The sequence below is a fragment of the Coenobita brevimanus genome, chromosome 15 (genome assembly GCF_032717465.1).
Source record: "Coenobita brevimanus isolate Jiangsu-jjx chromosome 15, ASM3271746v2, whole genome shotgun sequence".
Lineage (NCBI taxonomy): Eukaryota > Metazoa > Arthropoda > Malacostraca > Decapoda > Coenobitidae > Coenobita > Coenobita brevimanus.
In genome coordinates this window covers 20,452,313-20,480,115 of record NC_136968.1, presented here as the reverse complement: position 1 = coordinate 20,480,115, position 27,803 = coordinate 20,452,313, and the positions used below count along the sequence as shown (strand labels likewise).

The 27,803-nt window shown below is 51.4% G+C and overlaps 1 protein-coding gene across 1 annotated transcript in view; it reads right to left on the bottom strand.

Moving 5' to 3' along the window:
• Positions 1–15,807: 15,807 nt before the first annotated feature.
• LOC145390695 (snRNA-activating protein complex subunit 3-like) overlaps positions 15,808–27,803 on the bottom strand; it is a 111,112-nt gene continuing 99,116 nt past the window's right edge. Inside the window, exon 10 of the mRNA XM_080265486.1 lies at positions 15,808–15,985. Coding sequence (XP_080121612.1) covers positions 15,808–15,985 — 178 coding nt within the window. The remainder of the gene's footprint in view (positions 15,986–27,803) is intronic.

The window sequence follows — 27,803 nt, the reverse complement described above, 5'->3', positions numbered from 1 at the left end:
AGTTCACACTACAGGAGAATAACCTCACTGCGGGACAAATATACAATGCTGATGAGACTGGGCTGTTTTGGTGTTGTCTCCCCAGTCTACCCTTGTTGGACCGAAGGAGAAGGTGACACTTGGATTCAAACAAAATAAGGAAAGGGCCACTGTTCTCTGTTGTGCCAATGCTGCTGGAACACAGACTGAAACCATTAGTCATTGGAAAATACAAGAAACCCAGGTGTTTCAAGGGTGTGGACAATAAGCCTGTTCTCTACAAGTCTCAAAGAAATGCCATGGTTGGTGAAATTTTCGAGTGATGGTTTCATAACTGTTTTGTTCCAGCAGTAAAGAAACGTCTTGCCAAGCTGGGGATGTATGAGAACACCAAGATTCTCCTCATTGTGGATGGTTTGCAAGGCTCACCCTCCTGAGGATGTTTTCCATAGTGGGAATATCTTCACAGCTTTTCTGCCACCTAACGTCACGTCCCTGATTCAACCTATGGATCAGGGCATGATTCAGAACTTTAAGTTATCATACAGGAGGAACTTCCTGAGGGATTTGGTGCAGGCAGAATGCAGCGTATTGGATTCCAGAAAAATTATAACCTCCTTCAAGCCATACAACACATTACTGGAATGTGGAATGGGGTTAAGACCCAAACTCTAGTTAGGAGCTGGAGAAAGTTGTGGCCTGCGATTTTGTTCCAAGATGAGGATGAAAAGGAAGAATTCTTAGGCTTTGGGCAACGTGGGAGGAGGGGTACGGATACAGCACAGGTCATAATGACAGAGATTGAGGAAATGGTAAAAGATTCCAGCAAAGTGAATATAGCATCTGGGGAGGTGAAGGAATGGGTGGATGTTGATAAAGATGTGCCTGTGACTTTTACCTTCACCACAGAGGAGATCACTGAAAAAGTGATCCACCCAGAAGGGTTACAGCCAGAGGATCATGAGGAGGAGGAGCCAGAGTTGCAGGTAAATAAAGTGATGTGGAAGGATGCTTCATGTTATTTATCCGAGCTGATGCGATTCGTTGAATGCAGCACCTACTTTGAGTCGTTTTATTTAATTCAGAGAATAAAATGTTAGATGAAAACCAAACAATTGTTGAAACAGGCTGGTATAAAAGATTTGTTCAAAAAAATTATGGTAAAGCAAGGAGAGAAAATTAATCCCTCCGCTTCATCTCCTGACCCAGTTCCTTCCATTTCAGCTTCTGACCCAGTTCCTTGCACTTCTTCAGCTCCTGACCTTATTCCTTCCATTTCTTCTTCTCCAATGTCTGAATCTTCATCTCATGATCCTGATGATCCCCCTGTAATTCTTGGTTAGTTCTATACAGTACAGGATAAAGTAGTGTACGCAGCAAAGTTTTCAAAATCATTTTGGCCTGTAACGTATGCTAAATTTTTCTGTAAATAATTTTTAGTAATGTTTGCTGGTTTGTATTCAGTCCTGTACAATTTCTCTTGCTGTCTTTTTTTTTGTGTGTGTGTGTGTATTGTAGTGTACATATACTGTATCTTACCTGTACTGCATCTAATACTGAATAATGTACTTATGAAATGAAGTCCCAAGTTTGGTTCTATTTCATTTGTTTGACCTCCCAGAAAATTTCTGAGAGTAACAGTCGGTTATCCAGAAAATTCCATATCCGGAATGGAAGCATCCCCGTGCATTCCGGTTAATCGAGCTTTTACTGTGCTATGGTTCCCTATCCCTTCTGTAGCATTTCTTCATGACTAGCATCATATCCAGGCATTAATCTCTTATTACAACTCCATGTTCAAGATGGAGGGATGCCCTTTTTAGGCCCGGTCAGAGTGAAAAGGTTGCAGTTTGTTTTTTCTGATTGTTATTAACTTTGTCAGGCATAACAAATGGCACTTCGATATTTGATGAAGAAATAGTAAAATGATGAAGCTAGATAATGGTGATGGTGATGATAATAATAATGATAATCATCACTTGTAATCCAGTGTTGCCTCACGAGAAGCCTGGGGCTTAGCAAGTTGGTCATGACATTTAAGATGAGAGTGACCAGCTCACTTATCCCTGAGTGAGCAGTAAACCCCAACCATCCCTTTGATATAAACCTGCACCAGCTAAATCTGATTGGAGCGCCTTAACCCACTAAAACAACAGGTGCCATAAATTGGTTATATGGTTACCACACAGCGTAATAAATGGTTTCCTGGTGTACAGGAAACCATTTGGTTTGTCACTTAGTGTAGAGTCACCCATAGGCAGAAGGAAGAGGATAGCATGAAGTTTAAAAAAAAAAAAAAAAGAGGAAGAAAGGAAACAAGGAGGGAAGAGAGGAAAAGACAGGCACCCAAGAACTGCACTACATCAAGTGAGTGGAGGGTGAACATCCCCAAATGTTGATGACAATAACGATGGTGTTGATGATGACGACAATGATAATGATGATGATGCTGTTTACTGTATTCTATGGATATTGCTGGTCTGGACACAGAAAGGACAGCACACAGAGGGCTATAGAAGGAGCATCAAGGATTCCACATGTTACCCTCCGCCCAGACCACATCCACACCCACGCACTTGCTCACCTCCACACGATGATACCTCAGGGTAATCCACTGCCTCACCTCGCCTACCACAACTACCACACATCCACCACAACCCACCAAAACCACTCTACCCACCACAGCTACAACTATGAACACGTCCACAACCCATCACAGCCACAACTACCCGAGTCTTGCACCACACACACACACACACACACACACACACACACACACACACACACAAAATGAGTTCCAGGTTCTGCTACGTAAAGTCCTAATACTGACGAATGAAGGCTTTTGTGTGTGGGAGGGGAGGAGGTGGGGGTGCTTACCATCCACTCACTCGATGTAGTGCTGCTCTCGGGTGTCTGCCCTTTCCTTTCCTCTATCCTCTTCTTTCTTTCCTTCATTCTTTCCTTCTCCTACTGCCTACAGGTGACTTTACACTCCCTCTTCTGTCGTTCTTTCCTTCTTTCTTTCCTCTTCCTTCTACCTGTGGATGACTCTACACTGAGTGACAAGCCAAATGGTTTCCTGTACACCAGGAAACCATTTACTGCACTGGATGATAACCATATAACCACATTTTGGCGCCTGGTAGTTTGGTGGATAATTATGGTGCACCAGTTGGACTGAGCAGGTGAAGGTTTATATCCAAGGAATGGTTGCTCACGTAATGCCACTCAGGGATGAGTGAGGCTGGTCACTCTCATCTTAAATGTCAGGACCAACTTGCCTGGCCCCGGGCTCCTACGCTCCACATGGGGCAATGTAGGATTGGATGATGGATGGATGGATGGATTATTATTACTATTACTATTATTATTATTATTATTATTATTGTTATTATTATTATTATTGTTATGCTGGTGTTTTTAAGGCGACTTCTCGTCGTAAAAACACTAGCTACTGAAGCGGGGTCCTCTTTCTAGACCGGAAGTAAAGCACCAACCAAGGAACAGGACATAAAAACCAGGCAGTATACCTTAACACATCTTTTACCTTAATTCTAACCGTAACAATAAACGTAGAGTGATATTTGAGATACAGGGGAACAGAGACACAGAATTAATATTCAGCACCACAAAATAGAGTTACACTTAGCACACACTACAATGCTCATACAGGGAGATCGTGAATTATTTATAGTATTGTTTATGTGTCACTTTTAGGCAGGATTTAAATAGAATGGTTCACATAGGGAATAAACAAGATTGGGAGTCTGTATGGGAAATATTACTATAAATGAGGTAGGGTGCGGATAGCGACACTTGACATCGTCACCTTGTCACGTCGACACTCACGCTCAGGCTTTTGGCGGGCCCGCGCACCCTCACCTCAGGTGTTCATAGAAAGTTCTCTTATATGGGGGGGGGGGACTGGTATAATTACAATAAAGTTCATTCTCTGCCCTGCCAACACTGAGTTCTTGTGGGCTACTATCAACTACACTGTTCTTCACTTAGTCATTGTTCACTGTTCTTTTTTCGACTTGTTCTTCACACGGGGGGGGGGGGAAGTCACTGTTTTCCTATATCTCCTAGGTAACGTTCACTCTGGGTCACACTCGTAGGTGGGGTTCAGGGAGGCTCTCCCATCTGGGGCCTCGACCTGATAGGCGGCCCTTGTGCTGGGGCCGCGTCGGAGTGGTGCAGGGAAGCCCTCTGGTCTGGGGGCCTCGACCTGATAGGTGGCCCTTGGGACTGGGACCAAACAGCCGGAGTAGTCGGGCCTGTCGTCTTTGGCTCCGTGGAGTGAGGGAGCCCGGATCGCCTTTGTCAGGAGCTGGAGAGTCTGGCCTGGGTGTCCTGGGACTGCGGGCACCAAGGGGTAGAGGCGCTGTCAGGACTGGGCTGCGGCAGCGTCTCCTTCAGGGCTCGGGCAGGAACAAGGAACTCCCGCGCTTAGGCGGTAAGTCCGATATTGGGCCTTGCCACCACTCTAGCGTCTCCTCCGGGGCTAAATTCCCGGGTGGTGACGAAGGGCTTCCACAAGGGAAAGAGGCTGGAGAAGGACTCACGTCACTCGTGTCCTCTCTAGTACGTCCTGAGGCCGGAGCCTTGGTCGCCTTACCCTGGTACATACTCTGGCTGTAGCCGTGAACTTGCCCGGCATACAAGGAACAACTGAAGGGCGTACTAGGCCGTCCCTTCCCCGCCACGTGTATAGACCGTTGGCGCGGTGTTGCTCTCGTAGCAAGGGACAAGCCGGAGCGAGGGGCACAGAGGCCACACTCTCTCCAGTACGAACTGTAACTACCTTCAGGGACTTCTCTACCCTGGTATGTGCCCCGTCCGGAGCCAAGTGCCTACCTGTTTTACTGAGAACAACTGAAGGGCGTACTAGGCTGTCCCCTCCCCGCCGCATATATAGACCGTCGGCGCGGTGTTGCTCCCATAATATGGAAGGGCTACATGTATGGTAGCAGGGGCTCTTTACCCTGGTCCGTACTCTGGCCATAGCCGGAAGCTGATCTGTCCGATCAGGAACAACTGAAGGGCGTACTAGGCCGTCCCTTCCCCACCGCGTATATAGACTGTCAGCGTGGTGTTGCTCCTGAAGGGGAGAACAGCAAGAGAGGGATGCACTGGGGCAACTCTCTCTCTCTGGTGTACTAAGGCCGGAGCCTTGGGTCGCCTTACCCTTTGTACACTTTGTTAGGCCGTAGCCTTGGGCCTCCTGCCCTTGGGCCTCCTGCCATAGAGGGCGTAACAAAGCCGTCAATACGGTGCTACCTGGGACTGAAACTTGTTCAGTCCCACCCTTATTCTGACGACCATTGCTCCGCCCGCAATGTAGTTTCCTTTCCCTGGTCACCTGGGGTTGGGGCAATTGCGGGGAACAAGGGCCCAGGATCGTGATGTCCTGGTGACCCTCTTGATCAGGGTCACTAACCCTACTGTTGTGTCCTCCTGGGGTGGTGGTGCGGTGGCGGCCCGGTGGTGGGGTGGGGGGCGGTGAGGTGGGAGGTCCGACGGTGGTCACAGAGGGCATTTTACCACCCTCCGCGTTGTAGAAGTCACGACCCCGTGACTGGAGGTGGTAGGTGGTGGAGGTGGATGTCTGGTGGACCGGGGTGAGGTGTTGGATGAGGCTGACCCAGTGGGTGGTGAAGGTGTTGGGCTCCTGATGGGGGTTGAGAGTGAGCCGGAGGGAGGATAGATGGTCGGTCCGGCGTAGGAGTTGGAGCAGGTGGTGGGTGTTCCCGATTCTGGCATGTGGGCGGTCGTGGGGTCGCCAATGCACTCTCGTCACCTTCATTTCGGGGAATGGTGCCTTGTGGAGAGATGAAAGCTGAATGCTGGAGAGTGACGGGAGGTTGGTGGTTTTATGGGGGATGATTCGGTGGGAGGAGCGTTGTCCTTTGGGGAATTGGGACTTGGGAAGATTCTATCGTGCTTGGTGGAGGGGGAGGGTTATGGAGGTGTTTGGGGCGGGGGGGGTATGTGGAGGTGGTGGGTGCCGGGATAGGCGTGTGATGGGCGGAGGTGTTGGGGTGTACCTCAAGGGTGGGCGTGAAAGGCGTCCTGATCTGGTGGTGGTGGTAGTGATGGTGGGCGTGGGTGGCGATGGTGGTTGTGCACGTGGTGGTGGTGAGGGCGTGAGGCTGTTGGGGGGTGCGGGGGGGGTGCGGTGTGGCGCGTATAATGAGAATGGTCAAGGGGGAGGGGGGGGTGGAGGTGGTGGGGTGGTGAGTGGTGAGGTCTGCGGGGGTGGTGGCTTTGGGCAGTGGTGGTGATGTGGGCGGTATGGGCGGTGTGGGTCGGGAGGTGGTGGGTGGACAGGTGTTACGGAGGTGAGTTGTGAATTGTGAAGGGGTGGCGGTCTCGGCCGGTGGTGGTGGGGTGTCGGGGGGTGGGCTGGTTGTTGGTGAGGTGGAGGGAGGGGGTGAGGAGTAGGGGTAGGAGTTTGGGGGGTAATTCTGAGAAAGGTCAGGATGGACAGGTGTGCGGGCAGGGGTGCAGGTTGACCGGGCGCGTGGGTGGTCAGTGGTGGGTGGGTGGAAGGGTCGCACATGGCGATTCTTGTATGTGCGGTGTTGTCCCTGTTGATCTATTATGACTTGCTATGGGTTGGGTACTCGAACGATTTTGAAGGGTCCATTAAATCGGGGGGAGGTTTTGGAGGGGGTGGGCAGGTGTGCAACGACTACGGACTGACCAGGTTTGTATGGGTTGGAGTGGGTCATGTCGGGTGCCAGGTCTTGTTGAGAGTGTAGGTGGTGGAGGTGGCGTTTGAGGTGGTGGGGAGAGTCGGTAGTGGAAGGTGGGGTGGGTGGCTGTAGGTGGCGGCGGAGTGGCAGGAGTAGTGGCGATTCCCCCAAAACTCTTTCATGTGGAGTTATCCCATCTTCTCGTGGGCATGTGTTAAAACCCCATTGGATAATCTTGACGTGGGCAGGCCAGTCTTCGTTCCCTGTTTGCATAATGCGTGTGCGGACCTGGTTCATGAGGGAGCGATGGCTTCTCTCGCAGATGCTGTTACCTTGGGGCCAGTAGGGGGATGAGTGGGAGATGTGGTATCCGAATATGTTCGCCAGTTCTTCCCAGACTTTTCCAGTAAATTCTGGGGCATTATCTGAGTGCAGTGCTTGGGGAATACCAAAATATGGGAAGACATGGCGGGTGAGGGCATCGGCAACTGATACTGCACTGTGATCTTTGGCGGGGCATGCGATGATAAACTTTGAATATACATCCACGAATGTGATTATGTATTTGTACCCTGCTTTAGGTGTGAGGGGGCCGACGACATCTAAGGAAAGTAGTTGCCACGGTTTCTGTGCTGTTAATTTTCCTGAAGGGCCGGGTGTACGGGTGGTCCTTTCCTAAAGCACAGGCTCATCAGGATTGTATAATGTTCTTGGCGATGGTGGATGGGTTAGGGGTCCAGTACATGTCGGTAAAGACTTGTAGGAGTTTTTTAGATCCAGGTGGATGCCGTTAAAGGCATGGAGGTGGAGCATGGTGTTGTGGGCAGTGGTGAGGCTTAGGACGATGTGTCCGTTTGGATCGAACAGGTGTTCGCCATGTGGATGGAGTTTAGCGAATGTGTTCGGTGGGATCCAGGTAGGGCGTTGTTTGTTGTGCCACATTTGGACTAGGTCTGGCTCTGTCGAGATTAAATTGATTGGTAGACGGGACAGGGCATTTGTGTGGAGTTTGCCTGGTCGGTATGAGATCTCGAAATCATACTCCTCGAGTGTTTCTCGCCTTCGTATAAGTTGTGCGTTGGTGGTGTTTGACTGACGTAACCATTGCAGGGATTGGTGGTCTGTAATGACTATTACATGGGTGCCTGAGATGTAGGAACAGAAGTATCCGAGGGACCAGATGATTCCCAGGCACTCGCGTTTGGTGGCCGCATAGTTTCTTTCTGCAGGATTTAGGGTGCGGCTGCCACAGGCGATGATATGTTCACGGCCATCTTGTACTTGTGCAAGGACAGCCCCTATGGCGATGAGTGATACGTCGGTATACAGGCGGAATGGGAGGTTGTAATCTGGGAAAGCGACTACTGGGGCAGAGGTTAACTTGGACTTGAGGGTGGTGAATGCAATTTTTCTTGGTTCGGTCCATACGAATGGCTCGCCTTTTTTTGTTAGGTCGTGTAGGGGTTTGGCGATATCTGCAAATCCTTTGACGAACCGCCTGTAATATGATGTTAGGCCTAGGAAGGCTCTAGTTTCGTACACGTCACGAGGTAGGGGAATGTTGGCGATTGCACGTAGTTTTTCTGGGTCCGGGGAGATGCCTTCAGCGTTGATTAGATGTCCAAGGAAAGAGACTGATCTCTTGGCCTAAAGGCATTTTGTTGGTTTTAGTTTTAGTCCTGCCTGGCGTATACGGTGGAACACTTGTTTGAGGCGGTGGAGGTGGTCGGCCCAGGTATGACTGAAAACTATGACGTCGTCCAGATACGCCAAACAAGTCTCCCAGGTTAGTCTGCTGAGAACTGACTCCATCAGGCGGGAGAATGTGGCAGGGGTGTTGCAGAGTCCGAAGGGAAGAACGTTGAATTCATAATGCTTCCCGTTTGATGTTGAGAAGGCGGTTTTGTGTTTGTCGTTGGGGTGTACAGGGACTTGCCAATAACCCGACTGCAGGTCTAGGGTCGAGAACCAGGTCGACCCACGTAGGGAGTCAAGCAAGTAGTCGATTCGGGGTACGGGCGTAGCGTCTTTGATCCTGCCAGTTTTCTTCTGCCCGGTGTTTTGGATTTTTTCGTCGTGATGGTTGGCAAATTGGAGGTCCGATCATGTGTATCTCATGGCTGAGATAGGTAGTGTGGCCAAGGTCGGTTGGGCTGGAGGAGAACAGGTCCTGAAAGTCCAGGAGGAGTTGTCAGAGGCTGTTGGTTTGGGAAGGGGATAGGTGTGATGGTAGGTTGGGGAGAGTGGGATGGTCAGGGGGTGGTGCTTGGCATGGTTCGGCTTCTTCTGTGTCGCCGATGATGAGTCCTCTTGGTAGGGTTAGTGGGGTTGTGGCGAGGTTGGCGATACGGATTTCATGGACATGTGGGGGAAGGAAGGTGGGGCTTACTAAACAGGAGGAGAGTGGTCCGGTGGGGATGGATGGCGAGAAGAGGACGGAGGTACCTGAAGGTCTGTTCAGTTTTACCCAAGCTTCATGGTGGGGTGGAATGGTGATTGAGGAGGCGATAGTGGCAGGAAAAGATGGGGAGGGGTCCAGATGATGTGTGGTGGGGGGTGGTGATGGAGGGGGATGAAGTGAGGCGCTATGTGAGGTTTGGTTGGGGTCAGATGTACAGGTGGGTTGGGGCAGGTGAGTGTTCGGGGGTTGTGTGTGTTTGCGTGGTGAGGGGGGGTGGTGTTCTTACTTTTTCTTCGATGAGATTTTTTTTTCTTGTTGATTGATGCTTGGTTGGGGCGGGCTGGACTGAAGTGGAGGCAGCGCTGATGGCAGTCAATGGTGGCGTGGAGTTTTTGGAGAAGGTCCAGCCCAAGATATCCATCATATTGATTGGATGTCGAGTTGAATATGATGAATGGGTGGTTAGTGGATACTCGTTGGTGGGTGTTGGTTTGAAGGGCCCATGTTTCCCCACGGATAGGCAGGGGGCCATCCCCCGCGTCGACGAGGTTGGCTGAAGTGGGGAGAAGGGGGCCGAATGCAGAGGTGTGGCGGGAGTAGAAGTGGGAGTAGAGGCACGATCTGGCTGCTCCCGTATCTACCAGTAATCGTGCCTTGACCCCGTTCAGCCAAATCTTGTTGTAGACTGGGGGTCTGTAGCTATGTGAGGTGGCCCCCGCCACCGTGGGGAGGTGCAGGGGCGGGCCTAAAAATCCATCTGTTGAGGAGTGGGGTCGTCGTCATCGTTCCCGAGTAGAGTGTTGGCGGTGCGTCGTCTTCCGGGGTGTCGTCGTCTAGGGAGGAGACTTTCTTGCGCTCTTGGTGAAAGTTTCTGCGCCTGCTAGCCTTTAGCTGTTCTCTTATGTCGTGCAGGGGGCAGGTGCGACTGCAGGCCGTGAACTCCCAAGGATTAATAGTGATGAGATTGCCTTGTTCCTTGGGGTTGGGGCGCTTTTTCTGCGGGTAAGCCCTGGGCACAGTAGGAGTTGGCTCTGTAGTTGGCTGGTGAGGCAGCAGCTTAGGTTTGGGTGGAGGGTTGTGTTTCATCGCGAATCTTGTCACCGCGTGGGGTGGTTGTGGTATGGGACGGGCGGCGAGGAGACATCTGATGAGTTGCAGGTCATTTTCCATGTCCCCTGAGGGATCATAGATTGAGAAGTGCTCCTTGACTGTGCTAGGGAGAATCCTCAGCAGGGCATTAAATGTATGTATATCTCGGGCACTTGTAGGTGCCTCGGGATAAGCGGCGTTGACGAGGCGCCGAGCCTGGACGAACATGTCGTCCAGGTTCCCGTCGTAGGTGAGGGCGTCGAGTTGAGAGAGGGCGACAACTCTGCCTATTGATGGCGTGAAAGCCTGTCTCACTATTTGTGAGAATTGATTCCATGACAGTTCTGGGACGATTTCTGGTGCGACAGTGGCAATTATTTTCCCAGGTTAGGTAATGTTACTGCAATTTTTTCTCTGAGTCGAACCCTATGTCTAGGAGGGGTTTGACCATATCTAAATATACTTCTATGTCGCATTGGTCCGGGTTGAATCTCGGTAATTGGATGTGCAGTTTGGCTGCCATTGTGCAAGTTTCCTTTTTATCATTCCTCCATGCTCTTACTCGGATCCAGAACCACCGCTTGCCACCAGTGTTATGCTGGTGTTTTTAAGGCGACTTCTCGTCGTAAAAAAACTAGCTACTGAAGCGGGGTCCTCTTTCTAGACCGGAAGTAAAGCACCAACAAAGGAACAGGACATAAAAACCAGGCAGTATACCTTTACACATCTTTTACCTTAATTCTAACCGTAACAATAAACGTAGAGTGATATTTGAGATACGGGGGGAACAGAGACACAGAATTAATATTCAGCACCACAAAATAGAGTTACACTTAGCACACACTACAATGTTCATACAGGGAGATCGTGAATTATTTATAGTATTGTTTATGTGTCACTTTTAGGCAGGATATAAATAGAATGGTTCACATAGGGAATAAACAAGATTGGGAGTCTGTATGGGAAATATTACTATAAATGAGGTAGGGTGCGGATAGCGACACTTGACATTGTCACCTTGTCACGGCGACACGCACGCTCGGGCTTTTGGCGGGCCCGCGCACCCTCACCTCAGGTGTTCACAGAAAGTTCTCTTATATGGGGGGGGGACTGGGATAATTACAATAAAGTTCATTCTCTGCCCTGCCAACACTGAGTTCTTGTGGGCTACTATCAACTACACTGTTCTTCACTTAGTCACTGTTCACTGTTCTTTTTTCAACTTGTTCTTGACACAGGGGGGGGAAGTCACTGTTTTCCTATATCTCCTAGGTAACATTCACTCTGGGTCACACTCGTAGGTGGGGTGCAGGGAGGCTCTCCCGTCTGGGGCCTCGACCTGATAGGCGGCCCTTGTGCTAGGGCCGCGTCGGTGTGGTGCAGGGAGGCCCTCTGGTCAGGGGGCCTCGACCTGATAGGTGGCCCTCGGGACTGGGACCAAACAGCGGGAGTAGTCGGGCCTGTCGTCTTTGGCTCCGTGGAGTGAGGGAGCCCGGATCGCCTTTGTCAGGAGCTGGAGAGTCTGGCCTGGGTGGCCTGGGACTGCGGGCACCAAGGGGGAGAGGCGCCGTCAGGACTGGGCTGCGGCAGTGTCTCCTTCGGGGCTCGGGCAGGAACAAGGAACTCCCGGGTGTAGGCGGTAAGTCTGATATCGGGCCTTGCCACCACTCTAGCATCTCCTCCGGGGCTATATTCCCGGGTGGTGACGAAGGGCTTCCACAAGGGAAAGAGGCTGGAGAAGGACTCATGTCACTCGTGTCCTCTCTAGTACGTCCTGAGGCTGGAGCCTTGGGTCACCTTACCCTGGTACGTACTCTGGCTGTAGCCGTGGACTTGCCCGGCGTACGAGGAACAACTGAAGGGCGTACTAGGCCGTCCCTTCCCCGCCACGTGTATAGACCGTCGGCGTGGTGTTGCTCCCGTAGTAGGGGACAAGCCAGAGTGAGGGGCACAGAGGCCACACTCTCTCCAGTACGAACTGAAACTACCTTCAGGGACTTCTCTACCCTGGTACGTGCCCCGGCCGTAGCCGAGTGCCTACCCGTTTTACTGAGAACAACTGAATGGTGTACTAGGCCGTCCCCTCCCCGCCGCGTATATAGACCGTCGGCGCAGTGTTGCTCCCGTAATAGGGAAGGGCTACACGTACGGTAGCAGGGGCTCTTTACCCTGGTCCATACTCTGGCCGTAGCCGGAAGCTGATCTGTCCGATCAGGAACAACTGAAGGGCGTACTAGGCCGTCCCTTCCCCGCCGCGTATATAGACCGTCGGCACGGTGTTGCTCCTGAAGGGGAGAACAGCAAGAGAGGGATGCACTGGGACAACTCTCTCTCTCTGGTGTACTAAGGCCGGAGCCTTGGGTCGCCTTACCCTTTGTACACTTTGTTAGGCCATAGCCTTGGGCCTCCTGCCCTAGAGGGCGTAACAAAACCGTCAATACGGTGCTACCTGGGACTGAAACTTGTTCAGTCCCACCCCTATTCTGACGACCATTGCTCCGCCCGCAATGTAGTTTCCTTTCCCTGGTCACCTGGGGTTGGGGCAATTGCGGGGAACAAGGGCCCAGGATCGTGATGTCCTGGTGACCCTCTTGATCAGGATCACTAACCCTACTGTTGTGTCCTCCTGGGGTGGTGGTGCGGTGGTGGCCCGGTGTTGGGGTGGGGGGTGGTGAGGTGGGAGGTCTGGCGGCGGGCACGGCGGGCATTTTAATTATTATGGTAATTACTATTATTAATGTATTATCATTCACACCTGTTTCTTTCATCCACTTTCTCACCATCAGTCAATAAAGACTCTCTCCATCAACACCATATACAGTACATTTGTCTATGCTCAAAAAGAGTATTGGCTTAAAATAGCACTGTTTCAGGGCACTTACAACCAAATCACCGTTCCATTTCACATCACACCTTAGGTGCTAGAGAGGGATGCCCTCATGTGGTGACAATGATTTCGCTACTGCAGGCAGCTCTGTGTCCCCGCTATACAAACATCCCCCAACTCTCTCTCTCTCTCTCTCTCCTTCTCAGGAGAATAGTGGACAGCATTAGTGGGGCAGTTCAGCACATAATCAACAGGATTCATAGCCAGATGAGCCTAGGGGTCCCAAAAAAAAAATTCAGATCCACCACTTATAAAAATACAGCAGGATGTCTATTTATCTGCTTACAGAGGTATGGAAAAATGGCATGAAATGCAAAGTTGTAAAAGTAAACAATATATCTTAAGAGGGCAATTAATTTGGAACTGAATCCTTTACTACTTGACCCTCATATACCCCAACAATCCAATAATCTACCCAGTCTTTTCAGGCAAAAATTATACCACTGACTGGAGTACTTTTTTACTTACTATATTTTGCATGACAGAAATAATACTGAACACACAAAAAAGAAACAGGTACAGGCATCAGTCATTCTCCTTGTGAGAAGCTGTGTGTATGAATTATGGGTGCTTGCCACTTTGAATACCCATATTTCAGTTAAAAAAAAAAAAAAAAGAGGACATCCTGATGAAAATGGTAGTGACCTAGTCTGCAACATTAAATTCTGGTCAGCTGAGTGAGCATTTACAAATGAAGGAGCAGCTCTTTGCACGATATACAGTATGCTTTATGCTTTCTGATAAGGAAAATGCAAAATAAAGCAAAAATTATAATTAACAAAAGAACAATTCAGTGAAAACTAACAACCTAATATTCCTACTTCCTTGGAATATTCTGTTACTTCACCGAGCATTAAAAAACTTCCAATACCAACAAATTAATACCTCTTAATATCACATTACTTCTGCAACTGTAAATACTGCATACAGTATAGAAAAGTTCATCATAAGTAAGATCAAAGCAAATGGCACCATGCTTCCCATTAAGGAATCCCCATACTATGGCTGGCAATGGTACAGCTCAAGTTTTCTATGGACTGGTAGTTACATAAAAACAAAGCAAAACAGCTAATTATTTCTCAACAGATGCTGGAAAACTGAGGGGGGGAAAAAAAAGAAAGAAAAGAAAAAAAGATGTATAATATGATACTGTATGTAACTGTGTGACATACACTGGCAAACTCCATATGCAATACACAGTCTAAATATTCTTGCAATTAATAAATCCTGTAATAAGCAAATTAAATACTGTACTCTGTGGTTAACTTAGACAGGTACTGAAATACATGCAATACAAACTAAAAAAAATACTTCTTCAATATATAACTAAGTAATAAGCAAATTAAAGGACATACATACACACATCATCCAAACCTGTGTCGCCTCATGAGAAGCATAAGAGACCGGGGTTAGCCTCACTCATCCCTGAGTTGCATTACATGAATAATAAACTCCAACAATCCCTTGGATATAAACCGACAAGGGCTCCATCCGGTTGGAGTGCCTTAATTACCCACTAAACCACCAGGTGCCATGGTTTGGATATATGGTTACCACCCAGGGTAGTAAAAGGTTTCCTGGTGTACAGGAAACCATTTGTCTTGTCACTCAGTGTAGAATCACCTGTAGACAGAATGAAGAGGTAAGAAAGAAGGAAAAAAGGACATAAAAGAAAGGAAGGAAAGAAGGGAGGAAAGGGCAGCCACCTGATAGCAGCACTACATTGAGTGAGTGGATGGTGAGCCCCCCCACCTAACACTAAAAATAAACTAAATATTGTTATTCTTTCTCTAAACTGAATAAACAACCTTATGATATCACCTTTGTGGTAGGTAGGGGCGCTCACCATCCACTCACTTGGTGTAGTGCTGCTCTCAGATGTCTGCCCTCTCCTCTCCTCTATCCTTCTTTCCTTTCATCCTCTTCTGTTTTTCTTTCCTTCATTCTTTCCTCTTCCCTCTGCCTGTGGGTGACTCTACACTGAGTGATAAGCCAAATGGTTTCCTGTACACCAGGAAACCATTTATTACGCTGGGTGGTAACCATACAACCAAATTTTGGCGCCTGGTGGTTTAGTGAGTAATTACGACGCTCCAATCGGATTAAGCTGGTGCAGGTTTATATCCAAGGGGTGGTTGGGGTGTAAAGTATTGCTCACGTAATGCCACTCAGGGATAAGTGAGGCTGGTCACTCTCATCTTAAATGTAAGGACCAACTTGCCTAGCCCCGGGCTCCTATGTTCCTCATGGGGTAATGTACTCGTAGGATTGATGATGGATGGATGGATGAGATCACCAATATAAGAAGAGGTTACTAAAGAAATTAAAAGGCACCTAGAAATCACAATCCAGATTGGCACAGTAATAGATAGGCTCCAAATTGTTTAATTCTGATTCAGTACTCCTATCTAAAATTTAAAGGACTCAGTGAAGAATGAATGGATGCATATCAAAATCATCTAGTCTTCTGTTGATAGCTTCTGCTACTGAACATTTTCCTTTCCCTATTTCTGGATCTCATCTGATCTCACCAATTCAACTGTAACTGTAAATTTAAGTGAGTGATGAAACTAATAGTCATAAATGTTGCACTTCTTTGGTATTACATTACTGTGTTCATTCCAGGGTCAGCAAGGAGCTGTAGTAATTCGGGCCTTAACTGTTTTAGGCATTAGTGGTTAGCTCTTAGCTGAATAAAACTGTCTGGTGGTAGAATTAATAAAATACTGCACTGTTCTTAAGGGGTCATCTCTCTAAACATCAGGTACATCAGTGTATTTCTTCTTATGAGGCATGAACTCATCAATGAAAGGGTAGACTTTGATGTTGTATCTCTTGACTCCGCAACTGTTGTAAAAGAAAAGCTTGAGACAGCGGTCACATGTGTGCATGTAAGGTAATGTGATCCGGGGGTCATCCATCACAATCCAGCTGTAATAAAATACAACGAGCAAAATGTAAGAAAAATAACCTGCAACTTTACTGATAATGCAGTACAACAATACACGAAAGAAACAGAGAAAAGTAGGGACATCCATAGCAATAACAGCAAACAACACAATCCTGCACAGATGTACCATCACAGAAAAAGTTTCCTGACCATCCCCTGCCAGTACTGCACCCTGCCTTTCCATTCCTTCTCAAACATCTGAATGTCCTTTCTTCTCATACTCTTTTATTGTCAGCTTCATATGCTATCACGAAAAAATTTTTACGTAAAACATTCTATCACCATAGCAGGCAAGGAAGTGGGGCTGATGTTTTGCTAATGATTATTCGAGGTCTGTCCAAAAAGAAACGGAACTTTTTAAATACCACACCAACTAGCCAGTGTAGCATGATCGTGATGGGAGAGCTGTGTAGTGACAACTTTGAGCTTTAGTCTAATGCTAACCGCATCATGCCACGTCTCTTAGTCATCGAGGTACACATGCTCAAGTGAACGTGCATTTTGTGCACCTGGCAATTTTCTTTTATCTTATCTATCATCTGAAATCGGTGACCTTTTAGGGTGGATTTCAACAAGGGGGATGGGAGAGTCCGCAGGGGCCAAATCCGGAGAGTAAGGTGGCTGAGGGACAACAATCATCTAGTGCTGTACCAAAAAGTTATGGGTAAGGAGCGATGTGTGAACAGGTGCAAAGTCATGGTGCAGCATCCAGATTTTGTTTGTCCACACCTCCGGCCTCTTCCGCACTGCCTCCCTTAAATGCTTCAGGATGTCCAAGTAAAACTCTCTATTGACCGTCTGACCACATGGAACGAACTCATGATGAATGACGCCCTTCCAGTACAAACAGACAATCAACATCACTGTTATGCTGAGTGTTTTTAGGCCGACTCCTCGTACTAAAGACACTAGCTACTGAACGGGGTCCTTTTTCCGGACCGGAAGTAATGCACTAACAAGGGAACAGGACATAAAAACTAGGCAGTCCACCTTTAACACATCTATTACCTTAATTACAACACCTTAACAATATCACATAGGATGGTATTATAAACAGAGGATACAGACATACAGAGTTACGTTAATGTAATATGGGATATTCACACACTCCTTAATTATGCTTTATAATAGGTTAAGAGTCCGTAAGTGGATGGGATTCACTTGTATCAAAGTCCAAAAGGCCTTAGCGTGTCGGGGCAATGGAGATGTCTGGGCTTGATGAGCCGAGGAGGGATTATTGCTATAAGTTAGCAAGGGAGGTAGAGCACTAGAGTTCACTGTTTAGGCTCGGCGCGGCAACTCTCGCCCGTGCGTACACTGACAATGGGGGGGGGACTACTCTAGATTGGACTTTGGGATAGCACTGTTCGGATGAACCCAGAACTTATAGTCTTTGTTAGGGGAAGGTATTTACGGACACTTTTTGGTGTATTCCCGCTGGTTCACTCTGTCACTGGATCAGTACAGGGAAGGGGAAGTCACTATTCTTGCCCGAGTTTCTGGGGCGATATCACTTTGTCACTGTAAGGTGTAGGTCCCCACTCTGGTCACGGTGCAGGGAGACCCTCTTGCCTGGGGTCTCGACCTGTTGTAGGTCCTCCTCTGGTCACGGTGCAGGGAGACCCTCTTGCCTGAGGTCTCGACCTGTTATAGGCCCTCCTCTGGTCACTGTGAAGGGAGGCCTGTCTGTGTTGGCCCTAGGGACTAGGGCCAAACGGGTGTAGCAGACGGGCCTGACGTCGTAGGGTCTGCGGCAGGGGGAGGTCGGCGTTGACGGGTTGCCGGGCTCGCCTAGGGGTCCGAGGACTGCGGAAGTCTACCGGGGAACGCGCCGTCAGGTGTGGGCTGCGGCCTCGTCCCCTGCTGGTACCTGGGGAAGACAAGAATTTCCCCGGGGGTAGGAGGTAGGTCCCGACTGGGACCAGGCCTCTGTTCAGGTGACACTTTAGGGGTAACTCCCCCGGGTGGTGTCCGGCTACTCCTGCAGGAGTTAGCTGGCTCTAGAGGACACACGGAGGCCGTGGTCTGTCTTACACTTATGGAGGGTAGCACAGAGGCGACTCTTTCTCTTGTCTTTACAATTGCCGTGGCACCAGGTTGATCGGTACTGGGACCCACTTGTGGCGGTGTGTGAGGGTCTCTTACCCTTAGAGTGGCTAGGGGCGTGAGCCCCGTACAATCCACTATTGGGCCTCCTGCCCTATTTGTTATAGAGGGCTCTCTTCCCTCGTCAAAGGACCTCCTGTCCTGATAGTGGCAGAGGGTATTACGCCCTCGTGGCTCACTGTGGCAGAGGAGACAAGCCCCTCGTGGCTCACGTGGGTTACTGCGGCAGAGGAAGGGACTTCCTCGTGGCTCGCGGTGGCAGTAGGTGGAAACACCCCGTGGCTCACCTAGGGACCTCCTGTCCCGTTGGGGTGAAGTTGTGGTCGTCACCACAAGACTACGAGGGACTGACGTATCAGTCCCACCCCACTGCTGTCGAGGGTTAACCCGCCGTATAACTTGTTGCGGGTCTGGGCTCACCTGGTGTTGAGGTAGTTGCGGGGAGAAGGGGCCCAGGTCAGAGGTGGTCGGATGACCCTCTTGTCCCAGGTCACTAATCTGACCGTTATCTCCTCCTCGGGTGGTGGGGTGGTGGTGGCCCGGTGGTGGTGTGGGGGGTGGCGGGGCGGAAGGTCCGGTCGCGGGCATTTTACCACCGTCGTTCGTGAAAAAGTCACGACCCCGTGACTGCAGGTGGTAGGTGATGGTGTTTGGTGTCATGTTGACTGGGGTGAGGTGATGCAGGAGGTTGGTCCAGTGGTTGGTCATTCTGGTTGTTTCGTGGGCTGGGTTGATGAACAGCCTGATGGAGGATGGGTGGTTCGTGCGGCGTAGACGGCGAAGAAGCTGGTGCGTCTGTCGGATTCTGATGGGCGGCTGGCCGTGAGATAGCCACTGGACGCGGGTGATATTCATGCTGGTGGTTGCTGCTTGGTGGGGCGGCTGTAGCTGAATGCTGGCTAGGGTTGGCGGGTTGGTGCTTATATGGGGGATGGGTCGGTGGTTAGGGGATTTGACTTTGGGGAATTGGGACTTGGGGTTTTTCCATCGTGCTTGGTGGAGAGGGAGAGTGATGGGGAGGTGTTTGGGGTAGGGGGTCTTTGTGGTGGGGTATGGTTGGTTGGCTGGTTACCGGGGGGTGGTGTTGGTGTATATCTGGGTGGTGGGCGTGAAAGGCGGCCTGATCTAGTAGTGGTGGTGGTAAGGGTAGGTGTGGGTGGTGAGGGTGGCTGAGCACGTGGTGTTGGTGAGGGTGTACGGGTGGTGGGAGGTGAGGGGGGTGGCCTGGTTGTGTGGCGGGTATAGTGAGCATGGTCGCTGGGTAGGGCGGGTGCGTTTGCTTGGGTGGTTCTGGGCGTGGTGCGGGCGCAGGTGGGCGAAGGTGGAGGAGTATGGTTTGAGGAGGCAGTGGTTTGGGTTGATGGAGAGGTAGGGGATGGAGGAGGTGTGGTGTGAGGGGTGGTGCGTGAATGGGTGGGGGAGTGTGGTGTGGGCGTTGTTGAGCATGTGGTGGTGGTGGGTGGTGGTGGTGGTGTAGGCGGCGGCTGAGGTGAGTCAGGATCTGGGGTGGTGGGGGTGGTGTGATTGTAGGTGAGGTGCTGGGTGGGGGTGATGGTGAGGGCGGCGGTTGAGTCGGGTCAAGGTCTGGGGTGGTGGGGGGTAGTGAGGTGGTAGGTGAGGTACTGGGTGGGGGTGAGAAGTAGTAGGCGTGGTAATTTCCGGAAGTGTCGTCATGGCCAGGTGGTCGGGTAGGGGTGCTGGGCGTGTGGTTATTGTTGGGTGGGTAGAAGGGTCGCACGTGGCGGTTGCGATACGTGCGCTGCTGGCCGTGTTGATTGATGATGACTTGATACGGGTTGGGGACTTGAGTTATGGTGAAGGGTCCGATGAATCGTGGTGCCATTTTGTTAGGAGTAGGTAATTGGGCGACGACGACGGATTGTCCTGTTTTGTAGGGGTTGGTGTGGATGGTATCGGGTGTCAGGTCTTGTTGTGCTTGTAGGTGGTGGAGGCGTCGTTTGAGATGGTGGAGGGGGTCAGTGGGGGAGGGTGGGGAGGGTGGCTGGAGGTGGTGGCGGAGCGGGAGGAGGAGCGGGGTTTCCCCGAATACTCGCTCGTGTGGTGTTATGCCGTCTTCTCGCGGGCATGTGTTCAAGCCCCATTGAACTATTTTGACGTGGGCAGGCCAGTCTTCATTTCCTGTTTGTGTGATGCGAGTGCGGACTTGATTTAGGAGGGAGCGATGGCTTCTTTCACAAATGCTGTTGCCTTGTGGCCAGTAGGGGGATGAGTGGGAGATGTGGAATCCGAATATTTTAGCTAATTCCTGCCAGACTTTTCCGGTGAATTCTGGTGCATTGTCGGAATGCAATGCCTGGGGAATGCCAAAATATGGGAACACGTGGCGAGTCAAAGCATCAGCGACAGATACTGCACTGTGATCTTTAGCAGGACAAGCTATGATGAATTTTGAGTAGACGTCGACGAAGGTGATAATATATTTATATCCTGCCTTGGGGGTGAGTGGTCCGACGACGTCAAGGGATAGCAGTTGCCAAGGTTTAGTGGCCATAAGTTTTCCGGATGGGCCTGGTGTGCGGGTGATATCTTTTCCTAGTGCACAGGCTCGGCAGGATTGCACGATGGTTTTGGCGATGGTGGTGGGGTTCGGTGTCCAGTATATGTCGTTGAACACTTGGGTGAGTTTCTTGGTGCCCAAGTGGATTCCGTTGTTGGCATGGAGGTGGAGCATGGTGTCATGGGCGGCTGTGGGGCTTAGGACTATGTGGCCGTTAGGGTCAAACAAGTGTTCGCCATGCAGGTGGAGCTTGCTGAAAATATGAGGCGGAATCCAGGTAGGGCGTTGGTTGTCTTGCCACATCTTAATCAGGTCGGGTTCTGGTGTGATGGCATTAATGGGTAGTCTTGATAGGGCGTCGGCGTTCGTGTGGAGCTTGCCTGGACGGTACGATATTTCAAAATCGTATTCTTCTAAGGTTTCGCGCCACCTAGTGAGCTGGGCGTTCGTGGTGTTGGACTGGCGCAACCATTGTAGGGACTGGTGGTCCATGATGATGATCACATGGGTGCCTGAGATGTATGAGCGGAAGTACTCCAGTGACCATATTATCCCTAGGCATTCACGTTTGGTGGCCGCGTAATTTTTTTCCGCCGAGTTGAGGGTGCGGCTGGCACAGGCGATGATGTGTTCGCGGCCGTCCTGTACTTGTGCAAGGACTGCCCCTATTGCGTGGAGGGAGACGTCCGTGTACAGGCGGAATGGTAGGTTTTAGTCCGGAAAGGCGACGACTGGGGCGGAGGTGAGTTTGGCTTTGAGAGTGGTGAATGCGATGTGTCGGGGTTCAGTCCAGGCGAAAGGTTCTCCCTTCTTTGTCAGATCGTGCAAGGGTTTTGCGATGTTCGCGAAGCCTTTCACGAACCGCCGATAATAGGATGTTAGTCCTAGGAAGGCCCTGGTTTCGTGCACGTTGCGGGGTGGTGGAATGTTGGCGATTGCACGCAGCTTGTCGGGGTCGGGGGAGATGCCTTCTGCGTTGATCAGGTGTCCGAGAAAGGAGACTGATCTTTCAGCTAACACACATTTGCTGGGTTTTAGCTTCAATCCGGCCTGTCGTATGCGGTGGAAAACCTGTTTGAGGCGGTGGAGATGGTCGGCCCAGGTATGGCTGAAGACAATTACGTCATCCAGGTAGGCTAAACAGGTTTCCCAGGTGAGTCCGCTCAGCACTGATTCCATTAGGCGGGAGAAGGTCGCAGGGGCGTTGCAGAGTCCAAAGGGGAGGACGTTGAATTCGTAGTGCTTCCCGTTTGATGTAGAAAAAGCGGTTTTGTGCTTGTCGTCGTGGTGAACTGGAACCTGCCAATAGCCTGATTGGAGGTCTAAGGTAGAGAACCAGGTGCATCCATGTAGTGAATCTAGGGAGTCGTCGATCCTGGGTAGTGGCGTAGCGTCTTTGATGGTAACGTCATTTAATTTTCGGTAATCGACGCAGAACCGCATGGTTCCGTCTTTTTCCGCACGAGTACTACAGGTGATGACCATGGGCTGGTGGAGTTTGATATGACACCGGCATCTAGCATTTCTTGAACCTGCCGGTCTTCTTCAGCCCGTTGTTTAGGATTTTTTCTGCGAGATGGTTGGCGAATGGGAGGTCCTGTCGTGTGAATTTCGTGGCTGAGGTAGGTGGTATGGCCGAGATCAGTGGGGCCGACGGAGAATAAGTCCTGGAAGTCCAGGAGTAGTTGGTGGAGGCTGTTTGACTGGGCAGGGGAGAGATGTGGTGGTATGTTGGGGAGGGTGGGGTGATTGGGGGTGGTGTTGGGCATGGTTCTGCCTCTTCTGTGTCGCCGATTATGAGGCCTCGGGGCAGGGTTAAAGGTGTTGTGGCGAGATTAGCAATACGTATCTGGTGGGCGTTGGGAGGGAGGAAAGTGGGGGAGACTAGGCAGGATGATAAGGGCCCGTTGGGGATGGATGGTGAAAAAAGGACTGATGTACTTGAGGGTCTGGTGAGCGTCACCCATGCTTCGTGGTGGGGTGGAATGGTAATGGTGGAGGCAATAGTGGCAGGGAATGAGGGGTTTTGTGATGGCAAGGGTGGAGTGGGGGGTGGTGGTGGGAGGAAAGTTACTGAGGTCCTTGGGGAGTGTAAGCTTGGGTTACAGGAACAGGTGGGCTGGAGGTGGAGCGTGTGGTGGTGTGTTGTGTGGGTGGGAGGTGTGGGGGTGGTGATGGTGTTTTTTTTTTTCTTTTTTTTTTGTCGGTGAATGCTTGGTTGGGTTGGGCTGGACCGAAGTGGAGGCGACGTTGATAGCAATCAATGGTCGCGTGGAGTTTCTGCAGCAGGTCCAGGCCAAGGTAACCATCATATTGGCTGCAGGAGGAGTCAAAAATGATGAATGGGTGGTTGGTGGAGACTCGTTGGTGGGTGGTAGTTTGTAAGGCCCTGGTTTCCCCACGGATGGGTAGGGGCCATCCCCGGCGTCTACGAGGTTGGCTGAAGTGGGGAGAAGTGGGCCGAATGCTGCGATGTGGCGGGAGTAGAAGTGGGAGTAGAGACAAGATCTGGCTGCTCCCGTGTCCACCAGTAATCTTGTCTTGACCCCATTCAGCCATATCTTGTTGTAGACTGGGGGTTTGTAGGTATTTGAGGTGGCCCCCGCCACCGTGGGGAGGTGCGGGGGCGGACCTAAAAATCCATCTGCTGAGGATGGGGGTAGTCGTCGTGCTCGTCTTCTTCCGGTCCTTGGTAGAGCAGTGGTGGTATGTCGTCCTCCTGGGCGTCGTCTTCAAGGGAGGAAACTTTCCTACGGTTTTGTTGAGGGTTATTTCGCCGATTCGCCTTGAGTTGTTCCCTTATGTCATGAATGGGGCAGGTGCGGCTGCAAGCCGTGAACTCCCAAGGGTTTATACTGATTAAGTTCCCTTGTTCCCTGGGGTTGTGGCGCTTCCTGTGCGGGTAAGCCCGGGGTACTGTGGGGGGCGGGTCTGCAGGCGTCTGGTGGGGCGTCGGCTTGGCTTTTGGTGGGAGGTTGTGGTTTGTGGGGAACTTTGTCACTGCGTGAAGCGGTTGTGGTGTGGGACGGGCGGCGAGAAGGCGCCTGACGAGCTGCAGGTCTTGGTCCATATTTCCTGAGGGATCATATATGGAGAAATGTTCCCTGACTATGCTCGGGAGGATCCTCAGCAGGGCGTTGAAGGTATGAGTGTCCCGAGTATGTACTTCAGCTTCGGGATAAGCGGCGGTGACGAGGCGCCGAGCCTGGGTGAAAGTATCATCCAGGTTACCGTCATAGGTGAGGGCGTCGAGTTGTGAGAGTGCGACAACTCTGCCCATGGAAGGCATGAAAGCCTGTTTCACTATCTGAGTGAACTGGTCCCATGACAGTTCTGGGACTATTTTGGGTGCGACATTTGTGATGATTTTTCCCAGATTCGGTAGTGTGACTGCAATTTTCTCCTTATCTGATTCAAATCCTATGTCTAAAAGGGGTTTGATCATGTCCAAATAAACATCTATGTCACATTGGTCCGGGTTGAATTTTGGTAATTGAATGTGCGGTTTAGCTGCCATTGTGCAAGGTTTCCTTTAACGTTCCCCCGTGCGCTACTCGGATCCAGAACCACCGCTTGCCACCAGTGTTATGCTGAGTGTTTTTAGGCCGACTCCTCGTACTAAAGACACTAGCTACTGAACGGGGTCCTTTTTCCGGACCGGAAGTAATGCACTAACAAGGGAACAGGACATAAAAACTAGGCAGTCCACCTTTAACACATCTATTACCTTAATTACAACACCTTAACAATATCACATAGGATGGTATTATAAACAGAGGATACAGACATACAGAATTACGTTAATGTAATATGGGATATTCACACACTCCTTAATTATGCTTTATAATAGGTTAAGAGTCCGTAAGTGGATGGGATTCACTTGTATCAAAGTCCAAAAGGTCTTAGCGTGTCGGGGCAATGGAGATGTCTGGGCTTGATGAGCCGAGGAGGGATTATTACTATAAGTTAGCAAGGGAGGTAGAGCACTAGAGTTCACTGTTTAGGCTCGGCGCGGCAACTCTCGCCCGTGCGTACACTGACCCCGGGGGCGCCGACTACTCTAGATTGGACTTTGGGATAGCACTGTTCGGATGAACCCAGAACTTATAGTCTTTGTTAGGGGAAGGTATTTACGGACACTTTTTGGTGTATTCCCGCTGGTTCACTCTGTCACTGGATCAGTACAGGGAAGGGGAAGTCACTATTCTTGCCCGAGTTTCTGGGGCGATATCACTTTGTCACTGTAAGGTGTAGGTCCCCACTCTGGTCACGGTGCAGGGAGACCCTCTTGCCTGGGGTCTCGACCTGTTGTAGGTCCTCCTCTGGTCACGGTGCAGGGAGACCCTCTTGCCTGGGGTCTCGACCTGTTATAGGCCCTCCTCTGGTCACTGTGAAGGGAGGCCTGTCTGTGTTGGCCCTAGGGACTGGGGCCAAACAGGTGTAGCAGATGGGCCTGACGTCGTAGGGTCTGCGGCAGGGGGAGGTCGGCGTTGACGGGTTGCCGGGCTCGCCTAGGGGTCCGAGGACTGCGGAAGTCTACCGGGGAACGCGCCGTCAGGTGTGGGCTGCGGCCTCGTCTCCTGCTGGTACCTGGGGAAGACAAGAATTTCCCCGGGGGTAGGAGGTAGGTCCCGACTGGGACCAGGCCTCTGTTCAAGTGACACTTTAGGGGTAACTCCCCCGGGTGGTGTCCGGCTACTCCTGCAGGAGTTAGCTGGCTCTAGAGGACACACGGAGGCCGTGGTCTGTCTTACACTTATGGAGGGTAGCACAGAGGCGACTCTCTCTCTTGTCTTTACAATTGCCGTGGCACCAGGTTGATCGGTACTGGGACCCACTTGTGGCGGTGTGTGAGGGTCTCTTACCCTTAGAGTGGCTAGGGGCGTGAGCCCCGTACAATCCACTATTGGGCCTCCTGTCCTATTTGTTATAGAGGGCTCTCTTCCCTCGTCAAAGGACCTCCTGTCCTGATAGTGGCAGAGGGTATTACGCCCTCGTGGCTCACTGTGGCAGAGGAGACAAGCCCCTCGTGGCTCACGTGGGTTACTGCGGCAGAGGAAGGGACTTCCTCGTGGCTCGCGGTGGCAGTAGGTGGAAACACCCCGTGGCTCACCTAGGGACCTCCTGTCCCGTTGGGGTGAAGTTGTGGTCGTCACCACAAGACTACGAGGGACTGACGTATCAGTCCCACCCCACTGCTGTCGAGGGTTAACCCGCCGTATAACTTGTTGCGGGTCTGGGCTCACCTGGTGTTGAGGTAGTTGCGGGGAGAAGGGGCCCAGGTCAGAGGTGATCGGATGACCCTCTTGTCCCAGGTCACTAATCTGACCGTTATCTCCTCCTCGGGTGGTGGGGTGGTGGTGGCCCGGTGGTGGTGTGCGGGGTGGCGGGGCGGAAGGTCCGGTCGCGGGCATTTTACCACCGTCGTTCGTGAAAAAGTCACGACCCCGTGACTGCAGGTGGTAGGTGATGGTGTTTGGTGTCATGTTGACTGGGGTGAGGTGATGCAGGAGGTTGGTCCAGTGGTTGGTCATTCTGGTTGTTTCGTGGGCTGGGTTGATGAACAGCCTGATGGAGGATGGGTGGTTCGTGCGGCGTAGACGGCGAAGAAGCTGGTGCGTCTGTCGGATTCTGATGGGCGGCTGGCCGTGAGATAGCCACTGGACGCGGGTGATTTTCATGCTGGTGGTTGCTGCTTGGTGGGGCGGCTGTAGCTGAATGCTGGCTAGGGTTGGCGGGTTGGTGCTTATATGGGGGATGGGTCGGTGGTTAGGGGATTTGACTTTGGGGAATTGGGACTTGGGGTTTTTCCATCGTGCTTGGTGGAGAGGGAGAGTGATGGGGGAGGTGTTTGGGGTAGGGGGTCTTTGTGGTGGGGTATGGTTGGTTGGCTGGTTACCGGGGGTGGTGTTGGTGTATATCTGGGTGGTGGGCGTGAAAGGCGGCCTGATCTAGTAGTGGTGGTGGTAAGGGTGGGTGTGGGTGGTGAGGGTGGCTGAGCACGTGGTGTTGGTGAGGGTGTACGGGTGGTGGGAGGTGAGGGGGGTGGCCTGGTTGTGTGGCGGGTATAGTGAGCATGGTCGCTGGGTAGGGCGGGTGCGTTTGCTTGGGTGGTTCTGGGCGTGGTGCGGGCGCAGGTGGGCGAAGGTGGAGGAGTATGGTTTGAGGAGGCAGTGGTTTGGGTTGATGGAGAGGTAGGGGATGGAGGAGGTGTGGTGTGAGGGGTGGTGCGTGAATGGGTGGGGGAGTGTGGTGTGGGCGTTGTTGAGCATGTGGTGGTGGTGGGTGGTGGTGGTGGTGTAGGCGGCGGCTGAGGTGAGTCAGGATCTGGGGTGGTGGGGGGTGGTGTGATTGTAGGTGAGATGCTGGGTGGGGGTGATGGTGAGGGCGGCGGTTGAGTCGGGTCAAGGTCTGGGGTGGTGGGGGGTAGTGAGGTGGTAGGTGAGGTACTGGGTGGGGGTGAGAAGTAGTAGGCGTGGTAATTTCCGGAAGTGTCGTCATGGCCAGGTGGTCGGGTAGGGGTGCTGGGCGTGTGGTTATTGTTGGGTGGGTAGAAGGGTCGCACGTGGCGGTTGCGATACGTGCGCTGCTGGCCGTGTTGATTGATGATGACTTGATACGGGTTGGGGACTTGAGTTATGGTGAAGGGTCCGATGAATCGTGGTGCCATTTTGTTAGGAGTAGGTAATTGGGCGACGACGACGGATTGTCCTGTTTTGTAGGGGTTGGTGTGGATGGTATCGGGTGTCAGGTCTTGTTGTGCTTGTAGGTGGTGGAGGCGTCGTTTGAGATGGTGGAGGGGGTCAGTGGGGGAGGGTGGGGAGGGTGGCTGGAGGTGGTGGCGGAGCGGGAGGAGGAGCGGGGTTTCCCCGAATACTCGCTCGTGTGGTGTTATGCCGTCTTCTCGCGGGCATGTGTTCAAGCCCCATTGAACTATTTTGACGTGGGCAGGCCAGTCTTCATTTCCTGTTTGTGTGATGCGAGTGCGGACTTGATTTAGGAGGGAGCGATGGCTTCTTTCACAAATGCTGTTGCCTTGTGGCCAGTAGGGGGATGAGTGGGAGATGTGGAATCCGAATATTTTAGCTAATTCCTGCCAGACTTTTCCGGTGAATTCTGGTGCATTGTCGGAATGCAATGCCTGGGGAATGCCAAAATATGGGAACACGTGGCGA